This window comes from Bufo gargarizans, chromosome 6 (genome assembly GCF_014858855.1).
Source record: "Bufo gargarizans isolate SCDJY-AF-19 chromosome 6, ASM1485885v1, whole genome shotgun sequence".
NCBI lineage: Eukaryota > Metazoa > Chordata > Amphibia > Anura > Bufonidae > Bufo > Bufo gargarizans.
The window spans coordinates 349,097,430-349,109,661 of record NC_058085.1 but is presented as its reverse complement, the minus strand read 5'-3'; the positions used below and the strand labels follow the sequence as shown (position 1 = coordinate 349,109,661).

The following is a 12,232-nucleotide window of genomic DNA, read 5'->3' as shown; positions in this document are numbered from 1 at the left end:
GTACTGTTATGGGGGGAATCTGTGGAGGACTTACTCTTATGGGGGGAATATGTGGATGACACACTGTTATGGGGAAATCTGTGGATGACACACTGTTATGGGGAAATCTGTGGATGACACACTGTTATGGGGAAATCTGTGGATGACACTGTTATGGGGGAATCTGTGGATGACACAGTTATGGGGGATCTGTGGATGACACACTGTTATGGGGGAATCTGTGGATGACACAGTTATGGGGGATCTGTGGATGACACACTGTTATGGGGGGATCTGTGGATCACACAGTTATGGGGGATCTGTGGATGACACACTGTTATGGGGGGATCTGTGGATGACACAGTTATGGGGGATCTGTGGATGACACACTGTTATGGGGGAATCTGTGGATGACACACTGTTATGGGGGAATCTGTGGATGACACACTGTTATGGGGGATCTGTGGATGACACACTGTTATGGGGGAATCTGTGGATGACACACTGTTATGGGGGAATCTGTGGATGACACACTGTTATGGGGGAATCTGTGGATGACACTGTTATGGGGGATCTGTGGATGACACACTGTTATGGGGGAATCTGTGGATGACACTGTTATGGGGGAATCTGTGGATGACACAGCTATGGGGGATCTGTGGATGACACACTGTTATGGGGGATCTGTGGATGACACAATGTTATGGGGGATCTGTGGATGACACACTGTTATGAGGAATCTGTGGATGACACACTGTTATGGGGGAATCTGTGGATGACACAGCTATGGGGGATCTGTGGATGACACACTGTTATGGGGGATCTGTGGATGACACAATGTTATGGGGGATCTGTGGATGACACACTGTTATGGGGGATCTGTGGATGACACACTGTTATGGGGGAATCTGTGGATGACACACTGTTATGGGGGATCTGTGGATGACACACTGTTATGTGGAAATCTGTGGATAACACACTGTTATGGGGGATCTGTGGATGACACACTGTTATGGGGGAATCTGTGGATGACACACTGTTATGGGGGATCTGTGGATGACACACTGTTATGGGGGAATCTGTGGATGACACACTGTTATGGGGAAATCTGTGGATGACACACTGTTATGGGGGAATCTGTGGATGACACACTGTTATGGGGGAATCTGTGGATGACACACTGTTATGGGGGAATCTGTGGATGACACACTGTTATGGGGGAATCTGTGGATGACACACTGTTATGGGGGATCTGTGGATGACACTGTTATGGGGGATCTGTGGATGACACACTGTTATGGGGGATCTGTGGATGACACACTGTTATGGGGGAATCTGTGGATGACACACTGTTATGGGGGAATCTGTGGATGACACACTGTTATGGGGAAATCTGTGGATGACACACTGTTATGGGGGAATCTGTGGATGACACACTGTTATGGGGGAATCTGTGGATGACACACTGTTATGGGGGAATCTGTGGATGACACACTGTTATGGGGGAATCTGTGGATGACACACTGTTATGGGGGATCTGTGGATGACACTGTTATGGGGGATCTGTGGATGACACACTGTTATGGGGGATCTGTGGATGACACACTGTTATGGGGGAATCTGTGGATGTCACACTGTTATGGGGGAATCTGTGGATGACACTGTTATGGGGGAATCTGTGGATGACACACTTTTATGGGGGAATCTGTGGATGACACACTGTTATGAGGAATCTCTGGATGACGCACTGTTATGAGGAATCTGTGGATGACACTGTGTCACGGCCGCGGTTATGGCCGTGACTCCTTGGGAGCCGCATACAGTTGCCCGCGGTTTGGGTTGTTGTTTCAACTGCAGCTTGAGGCATGCTGTTGTTTGCCTCAAGTGCGGTTGCCGCGGACAACAGTGATGTGTGCGGTTCCCTTGGAGTTGTGTGTGTATGCACTTTTGTATGTCTGGTGTGCACTGTGTTTTATGTTTGCTGCACACGGACATCTTTTCAGTGTGGCTGCCCGTGGCAACGTTTGGTATGATGTACATGTGGTGGCAGTGTCCCGGCCTTCGGGCTGACTCCCAGGACATGAGTGCCACCCATGTCGTTGCCTGCGGCAACAGCCACAGTGTGTGTTAGTGAGTTGGACACTTTCCCTTTAATGTGTGTTTCCCTTCTCTGGTGCTGGAAGTGTTAACTCCCTTCCCAGTGTGTGTGTCACTGGGTGTGTCCGACTGTGGGGTGTGGCTTCTTGGCCTATAAAGCCTCACTGTTTTCCCTGGTCTGGAGGTTGCTTCAGCCATGCTTTGCTGGAGCAGCCTCCTGTATTTTCTACCTGCCAGTGAGAGCCACCACTGTGGTCATAACCATTATGTCACATTTAAGTTTATGTCCAGTTATGTGTGATGTCTATTTGATGTTTCCCATGTGATTTTGTGCAGCTATGGATCTGGGTCCCTGTGTGTGGATGCGTTGTGATCTTCCCCTTGCCAACACAGGGATCCAGTCAGCAAGGCGGTGGCAGGTAGGTGGAACTCCTTGTTCACCTGCCATATCCATAGAGCTGTTTATGTCCCCCCTTTTCCAGCAGCTTGGCCATTGAGACTCCTGCTCCTCCGTGCCTAGAAGGAGTAGGTTGTCTTACCCTGACTCCTAGCTAGGGACCGGACGGAGGGTAAGTCAGGGCTCCTAGGTTCCTGTGCATGGGTCCTCCTACCTTTAAGGTCGGCCCATGCAGATAGGAGTTAGGGTCAGGTTAGGGACGCTGTAGGAGGTGACCTGCTCCCTAATCCTGTTGTCCTGGCCGAGGAGCCATAACATCATCTGGCATCGCAAGGCTGAGGATTTTTCCCCATCCTCAGCCGTGACACACTGTTATGGGGATCTGTGGATGACACTGCTATGGGGGATTTGTGGATGACACACTGTTATGGGGGATCTGTGGGTGACACACTGTTATGGGGGAATCTGTGGATGACACTGTTATGGGGGAATCTGTGGATGACACTGTTATGGGGGAATCTGTGGATGACACTGCTATGGAGGATCTGTGGATGACACTGTTATGGGGGATTTGTGGATGACACACTGTTATGGGGGAATCTGTGGATGACACACTGTTATGGGGGAATCTGTGGATGACACACTGTTATGAGGAATCTCTGGATGACGCACTGTTATGAGGAATCTGTGGATGACACTGTTATGAGGAATCTGTGGATGACACACTGTTATGAGGAATCTGTGGATGACACACTGTTATGAGGAATCTGTGGATGACACACTGTTATGGGGGATCTGTGGATGACACACTGTTATGAGGAATCTGTGGATGACTAGTGCTTGCCTTGCCTCAGCTCTGATTGGTTGGTGGGCGGGGAGGGGAGGGGCTGGCAGAAGCAGCTTCCATTCTAGGATCAGATTACACTCCTCCCGAGTCCCTCCCCTCCCTGCTGCCAGCGGCTCTGCTATTGTGTGCTGTGACTCACTGACTCAGGTCTGATTGGTTGGTGGGCGGGGAGGGGAGGGGCTGGCAGAAGCAGCTTCCACTCTAGGATCAGATTACACTCCTCCCGAGCCCCTCCCCTCCCTGCTGCCAGCGGCTCTGCTATTGTGTGCTGTGACTCACTGACTCAGACTGAGCGGCTTCACTCGGATCGGCTCGGTCAGAGGAATCGACTCCTCCGGTTCAGTGAACTGAATCGATTCAAATGAATGATTCGCTCATGAACTGGACATCACTAGCAAGGAATAATCAATTGCCCCCTCTAGCGATGCAATAAAGTTCAACTGAAGTCACTGACAAATGAACATTGGAACTGCCCGGGCCCCCCCCAGGGTCTGGGCTTCTTACTGGGGTATCGGCTGTACCCCCCTGATGGCAGCCCTGGTTATGAGTACAGAGCTGAGAAAGGAATATAGTATCACTATCTGGGACCACACATGTAATACAAAGACCTTCTTTATTGCGTCATATCCAAAAAGACATACAATACATGAATATGGAAAATAATAATTAAAAAGCAGTGCAGATCAATGCTGTGAGAATAATAGCCCCACGAGCTCTAGGTCCGCGTGTATTATATTAGTCCATCTCACTTAAAAAATATATAGTTAGTAGTGTTGGGCGAGTATGCTCAGGCCGAATATCGCGTGTGCTCGATAGTAAGTATTCCTATACAGCAGAAGTCAAATTTTTTTTATTTTTTTTAAGTAACTAGCCATGCAGATCTATAGTGTAGTGGTTAACATTCTGGGCTGTAATGTAGAAGGTTGTAGAGTTCAAATCCCATCAGAAATAGAGGCTAAATTAAATGTATAGATTTTATATTTTTTTAGTAATTGCAAAAAATGGGTAATTATGCCAAGACATCAGGACACTAATGTCCTCATAACATAGTAAAATAAAAATAGGGTAAAATTTTTAGGGGGCATTTTATTTTCTTGATTATCTATATGTGGCTTTCAGTCAGGGCACATAGTAAATAGGTACAGGAAACTATGAATTGTTTTAACATTCATTCTTTTGAAAATAAAGGTGGTCTCATGACTTAATTGCAATCACTAACAATTATTATTTTATTTATACATTTTAAATTGCTTTAAAATGTTGTTTTTATTTCATTTACTTCATTTTTTTCCCCTATTTACTTGCTTATTTATTCTTAGTTATTTTATTTATTTATTTTAGTTTATGTCAATTATGTATTTGTTTTATATATGTATTGAATTTATATTATTTATTGTATTATATTTTAATTATATTATATTATTATACTTATTTATTTTTTAATTATTCATTTTTAGTATTGTATATAGTTTATTTATTTTATTCATTTATTTTGCTTATTGTATATTATTTATTGCATGTGTATTATTTATTTATTGTATTTTAATTATGTATTTTAATATGTTTTACTTAGATTTAAAATAGTAATTTTATTTATATTGTTTTTTTTAATTAATTTTAATTATTTATCTTACTTTTACCATATATAACCACCATTCCTGTCCTTCTTTACCTTCCTCTTCTTTATCCTTTTACAAAGAGTTATGCATTCAGTACCCTCATCAGCAAAATGCAAACTACACCCAATATTTGGTATGGGGTTAATTGAGAACATGAAATTATGTATATTCCAATGTGAATATCTCCCGAATGGAAATGTTTCATTAGCCACAGATGACTTAAATTTAAAAAACGAATTTAGTCCTTACAAACACCACATTATCATATCTTAGGCTACTTTCACACTAGCGTTTCTCTTTTCCGGTATTGAGATCCGCCATAGGATCTCAATACCAGAGAAAAACGCTTCCGTTTTGTCCCCATTGACAATGTTTTGTCCCACATTGACAATTTAGTTGCGTTCCCATACCGGAGAACAAACCACTGTATGCTGCAGTTTTCTTTCCATCATGGGATGCGGAGCAGAACGGATCCGGCGTGATCCACAATGCAAGTCAATGGGGACAGAACACGTTTTCTCTGACACAATAGAACACGGATCCGTCCCCCATTGAACTTTTAATGGTGTTCATGACAGAGCCACCCTTGCTATGTTAAAGATAATACAACCGGATCCATTCATAACAGATGCAGATGGTTGTATTATCAGTGACCGAAGTGTTTATGCTGATCCCTGCCGGATCCACCAAAAACGCTAGTGTGAAAGTAGCCTTAGGTTTATCTGTCTATACTTGTTTTGTACATACTGTATGTTGTTTGAGCACATTTTATATTCTTGGTAAAATGTATTCACGTTGACAATTTTTAGAGATGGTCAGCAAGGTGTTATGAAGACAATATTTCCCTACATACTAACAATTTATTATTAATAGATCGTGAGCAGCATTGGGAACGTTTGTCCAAACCTCAGTCTGAAGACTCATACTGGTCCCGAGCTCCATCAGCAGAGGTGGAGATGACCTCATATGTGCTCCTAGCCGTCCTTTCTGGTCCAACTCAAGATTTAGTCAAAGGCTCAGAGATTGTAAATTGGTTGAGCAAACAACAGAATCCATATGGAGGATTTTCTTCTACACAGGTATAGAAGTTATTATGTTTTACTATGACACAGTTATAAAAAGAGTCTGCTATTTCCATTGAGGTTTCTACATAGTAATTACCAACATTGTAACATCCTGTACTGTCTGGTCAGATTGTATTCCCTGATTTTTTCCATGTTACCTTCTGAATACTGACATGTCAACTTCCTGTGGTTCCCTTTCCCTCTGTACCATCACCAACAAACTACGTCTGAATTAATGAAGAAACCCATCTAAAACTGGGATTTATTGAGATTTACAATTCCTATAATGATTAAAGTAATGATATAAGTAAAACTTACTAAAGTTCATCCATGACAATGCATGTTAATAAATGATTATCATATGGGACATGTATTAATCCTGACACACAGTGTGCCAATGGCACCAGTATATTTCCATCCATGGCCTTGAGGACACATTGATCAATATGGCCACATTGGAAATTGATGGACATTAATGGTAAATGAGTGTGGTGATCAGTGGCCCGCAGGGGATGCGTTGGGGTGCAGAGGATAGAAGTGGTGGCTGTGGTGTAGGATGGTAGTAGTAGTACTCACGGGGGTGATCGTTCTCTGGTTCTCGCTGGGCAGAGCACACACAGTGAAGGAAGGGGCACAGCCTTTCTTCCGCTCAGAGCACACCCTGGTGACTGTCTCCTGCTTGGGGATGGTTTGGGGTGCCGTTGGTGTAGGTGTTAGGTGGCAAGTCAGGTAGACTCTAAAGGACTTTACAGCAGATAAAGGACTTTACAAAAAATAACAGTTCTTTACCGAAGAGGTTGGCAAAGTACAAATACATGTTGTTCTCACAGTGTTATGCAGACACCACATCACTCACCATGCCACCCAGTGCCCTGTTCACCCATGTCCTCTACAAGTTGCGATGGTGTATCATAGTCTAGTACTTCTGTGATTTGCTTGTGTTTATCCTGCATTATTCCTGCCTGTGTTTCTACCCTGTTCCAGTCCTGTACCCATCCTGTCTGTGTGCTCCCACGCTTCCTGTTCAGTTCTGTTCGTGTTTCAGTTCAGTTCCCAGCCTGTCTGCCCTGTCTGTGCTCCTGTCAAGTGCCCAGCCTGCCTGCGCCTTGCACCCCTACCATGCCCTCAAGCCTATCCTGTGTCATCTACCTCATCTACATTTTCAGTGTACTGCCTGAATCCCAAAAAAACTGTTTAAAGTTCTAGTTATTGCCCCTCAGACTGCTGCTGCGTTTCCCTGCATTTTTGCTATCCTGAGTTCCCAGTGCTTGCACTGGAGTCCGTCACCCCCATAGGTCACCTGTCAGGACTATCCCAGGAGGTAGTGGATGGTTGCTACAGCAAAGTCCACATCCCTATACAGGGGTTTGTGAATACCAGGAGGAACCTAATGGCCTTAGGTTCAGCCTAAAGTCGAACCGGTTAGTTGGCACAGTGGATCCACTGTCTCATTACACAGCAGTAGGTTCAACCTTGATTATTCACAGATTGGCAGATCTAAATGTCTCAATTCCTGGGGACTGCAAATATGGAAATAACAGACCGATTGTTATCTCTATGAGTCAATCCTGCAATATATCTGCACTTTCTCTCATATTTCCACCAAAGGGGTGCAATAGCTCTCTCTTAAATCTCTCTCTTTCTTCTTTAAATGCAGCACAACACTCTATAGTCTTCATCATGCACCTCTCCTTTATGGCTGTATACACTCCAGGATATGTCTCACTTGCTCGCTCAGAGGCTGGTATCGGGCTCTGTCTCAGTTAAATCCCTTAGCTCGCTGGTCTCACTTCCCATGGCTGCCCTGTTGCTTCTATGTTTTCTCTGTCTCACTCACACTGCTCTAATTAATTCACTAAGGCGGGGTCAGGGCCGATGCAAGGATTTTTGCCAACACAAGCGAAGCTACATTTTGGCGCCCCCCCCACGCTTCTCCTCTCTGTGGTCCTGGTATCTTTTCTCTGCTTTAGACAATGGCTGGTTTAAGGACCATATTTTTTGCCCTCTAAGACGCACCTAGGTTTTAGAGGAGGATAAAAGGAAAAAAATATTTTCCGTTACACCTCAGGTCAGACCAGCAATCAGACTCCCAATGTTAATCAGACCTCAGCTCACAGCCCCAATCAGACCCCCAATGTTAATCAGACCTCAGATCAGACCCCCATGTCAGACATCAGACCCCCATGTCACATTTCTCCCCCTCCATGTCACATTTTTCCGCCCTCCCCCAGGGTGCGCCCTAAGGCGGCCGCTTGGTCTGCCTTATGGTAGCACCGGCCCTGGGCGGGGTTCACACCTGAGCGTATTCGATAAGCGCTGTTTACAGGCATTTATATCGAGCATTTCTGAGGCGTATTTTGGGGCGTTTTTGTATTTTGGAAACGCGCGTCGTACGCACATTCTTGCTATTGACCACAGAGGCGTACAATGAAAAACAGAGGTGTTACCCGCGACAATACGCCCCAATGAAGCTCCTGTACTTCTTGGGCGTAGGGCATTTCATAGCGCGTTCGTACGCTCTGTAAAACGCTCAGGTGAGAACCATGCCCATAGGGAAACATTGGTTTTTGCCTGTTGAGCGTTTTACAGCGCGTAGGAACGCGCTGTAAAACACTCAGGTGTGAACCTAGCCTAAGTTGCAACCCCTCGAAGGAGGGAATGGGTAGAGCAGCGCCACCTACAAACTGTTCTCATGGGTCTGTTAATTCTATTCACAGTCTTCAGGGTAGACCATACACATTACACAGGTTAAAAGAGACATTTTAACCCCTTATGCATTGGGTCGCTGGCACACTGCATGACTCCAATTTAAAGGAACTTTATATTTCCCCACATTTTCCAAAGCAATTTCAAAATATGGTTACACTATATTTTGCAAGAGTAAAACCATTGATACATCTGCCACACTATGCAGGAAGGTAATGGACAAGTCATCCTTAAAGGGGTTATCCTATAAAAAAAAAAAAAGAGACATCAGAAGTACTGCACAGCATTATTTTAACTACAGCAATGCAAAAAATGTTTCTCTCCAGTGTAATTGTCAGCCTTATCGGTTCTCATATGCTGTGCTTTGTTTCTTCCCTTTCTGTGGGTGAGCAGCAGTTCATCACTATGAGACAGCCAAGCACCTTCCAAGAGTGCATTGAAGTCATTTTTTGTTAACCCTTTTATCGCCAGCTCCAGCGAATTTACTGATAAAGAGCTCTAGCGTATCCAATGACCTACCATTTCCTTCTCCACTGTCTAGAGAGAGATATAGCCATAAATTCTCATGAATTTAAAATTGAATGAAAGGGATTTGGCCTGCTTCACTAAGTAAGGGAGCAGGGAAGATACTGAGCATGTCAGTCCTCCAACTGAAGGTGGACCAGAATGTTAGACACAGGAGAAACAGCAGGGGGCGCTACCAGAGAGGAAAGTGTAATGTACATACAAAAACCTATTACAATAATACTTCATTTGAAATGTACTTTTCATTACATTAATTTTTGTAGGGTAAGCCATTTAAATAATGGAGACCTATAAATGTCAATCTCATGACAAACTTTTTTCCAAAAGTACAGTATACACCCATTCAACTTAAAGAAACATATAATAACTTTTCACCAAATGTCAACATAGTACTTTTTCTCTACAGGACACAGTGGTGGCTCTTCAGGCATTGGCCAAGTATGCAGAGGCCACCTTCAGTGACAAAGGAGATGTGACTGTGACAGTATCATCCAAGACAGAATTTATGAAGCAGTTCCGCGTAAATAACAATAACAGGCTACTTCTGCAGAGTACATCGCTGCCAACAGTACCTGGAGAGTATACGGTGACATCTTCAGGAAGCGGTTGTGTCTATGTACAAGTAAGTAGAATTTTTGTCAAGTTCTTCGGTATTGATCTACCACATACTGTACATTTATCTAAACTCAATTTCCTAATCTCACAGACAGTCCTGAGATACAACGTTCCTCCACCTAGACAAGAAGAAACCTTTGCAATTAAAGTGGAGGTTCAATCAAATGAATGTGCAGAAGAATCAATGACAAAACTGGAGCTCACAATCACTGCTCGGTGAGTGTCATCTACTGTGCTATACATGTATATGCTAAGTCAGTGGCTTAACTAGAAATGACTGCCCCCCCCCCCCCGCCCTACAACTTTGCAACCCTCACTCCTGTGGCTTATCAGACGAGGCCCAGCAGCCGCTTCATCCTGTTTCCTATAGTGTTACTGTATATAATGTCATTGTATAATACTGTCAAAGGAGCCCTGAAGGGGCCAATTCCCCTGCTTCCCCTATAGCTACGCCCCTGTGCTAAGTCATACAATCATTTTTCTACACTTACGTTTGTCGCTTTGATATTAATGACCTTGTGGTTACTTTTTTGTATTTTTCATTTTACTGTAGATATACAGGTTCTAGGCAAAAATCCAATATGGTTGTTATTGATGTGAAGATGTTGTCTGGATACATTCCACTAAAGAGCTCAGTGAGAAAAGTAAGTTCATCTTTCACACCTCTCATTGTCACTTACCTCAACATGAGTATTACAGTAGCTTAAAGAGGTTGCCCAATTTTTTATTTTTTTTATTTGGCCCCCTGCCTGAAATACCTATGGAGAAAGCCTTATTCACCCGCTCCCTGCTTCTCCATTCCAGTTGGATTTCTCCACAGGTATTCCAGACACAGGGGATTTAAAGGAGTTCTCTGAGATTTACATATTGATGGCCTATCCTCATCAGCATGAGATCGTCAAGGTCTGACTCCAATCAGCCAATCAGCTGTAGGAAGAGGCTGCGGTGGTCCTGGAGAGCTTAGGTCTCTTCCTAGGCCAGTGATCATCAGTCACATGGCCTAGGCACAGCTTCAAAGTGAATGGGGGCGAACTGTGATACGAAGCACAGCCGATATCAAATGGACGGCGCCGCGGTGAGCTCCGGTGAGCACCGCGGCTACCACAAACAGCTGATTGGTGGAGGTGCCAGGAGTTGGACACCCATCAATCTCATATTGATGACCTGTTATGAAGTCATCAATATGTACAGTAAATCCCAGAAAAGCCCTTTAAAAAATAAAACCTGGACCAACCCTTTAGGAGCTCATGCAAACAACATGTTCAACAGTGCACGGAGGCTTGATGGATTATTTAGTACACAGCCTCTGAGACAGTCTTCTCTAGAAGAAATGCTTTTAGGGAGAACACATCTGTATAGATATAGTCCGATGGACCATGCCAAAGTTTTTCATGAAAAATTCTTACGCATTCATGTGGCTTCATCAGATTTCACACAGAATCCCACAGGAAAAAAATTGTATGACTTCCTATAAATTTGCCTGCATAAGGAAGCACAGTAGAAGCCATGTAAAGCTGTATACTGTACATCCGTATAAAGAAGGCTGTTTGCCAAATGAGCTAATTCACCTATTTCTCCCGACTCCTTATATTGTCCGAACATGGGGAGAGTGGAATAAGCTGTCTCTGACCCCGCTTATGTTGAATTCCAGCATGGCTGATCCTTCTTTTCCATAATAGTCGATATCAGAGGACTATCCGCTCCTCTCACATATCCATTAGCAATCCTGTCAAATTTGCAGGTTCACCTAATTTGTGTGGTCAGTTTTAGACCCTACTAGTCTCCAATGATATCATAACAAGAGACAAATACATTGATCAGTTGGAGATTCACATTTTGAAAATGTAAATGCATCTGTCAGCAGTTTTGTACCTATGACACTGGCTGACCTGTTACCTGTGTGCTTGGCAGCTGAAGACGTCTGTGTTGGTCCCATGTTCTTATGTGTCCGCATTGCTGAGAAAAATGATGTTTTATTATATGCAAATGAGCTTCTAGGAGCAAAGGGGGCGTTACCATTACACCTAGAGGCTCTGCTCTCTCTGCAACTGCCGCACCCTCTGCACTTTGATTGACAGGACCAGGTGTGATGACATTTGCACTGCCTGGTCAAGATTTGCTCCTCTTTAATCATCGCCTAGACTTATATCTGCTGCCTTCTTTTTTCACAGTTGGAGGAGAACTTGATAAAGAGAAGTGACATCCAGATGGATATGGTGACCCTGTATCTGGAGGAGGTTAGATCACAGACATTTTGATTACTTTATAGGCCAATTACAGTAATGCTTGTCTGTCTTCTAATAACTGTTACTTTTCTCTTTCACCGTGGTCAAAACTTAGTCTGGGTCTTCCTGTCCCACCCAATTTCCCAGTACACATACAT

The 12,232-nt window shown here is 44.0% G+C and overlaps 1 protein-coding gene across 6 annotated transcripts in view; it reads left to right on the top strand.

The window, feature by feature from the left end:
* Window positions 1-12,232, top strand: part of LOC122940143 (alpha-2-macroglobulin-like) — a 201,401-nt gene that overhangs the window by 153,853 nt on the left and 35,316 nt on the right. For all 6 annotated transcript variants that reach the window (XM_044296537.1, XM_044296538.1, XM_044296535.1 and 3 more), the window contains 5 exons: window positions 5,813-6,018; window positions 9,641-9,856; window positions 9,941-10,065; window positions 10,403-10,493; window positions 12,021-12,086. In XM_044296537.1, coding sequence (XP_044152472.1) covers window positions 5,813-6,018; window positions 9,641-9,856; window positions 9,941-10,065; window positions 10,403-10,493; window positions 12,021-12,086 — 704 coding nt within the window. The remainder of the gene's footprint in view (window positions 1-5,812; window positions 6,019-9,640; window positions 9,857-9,940; window positions 10,066-10,402; window positions 10,494-12,020; window positions 12,087-12,232) is intronic.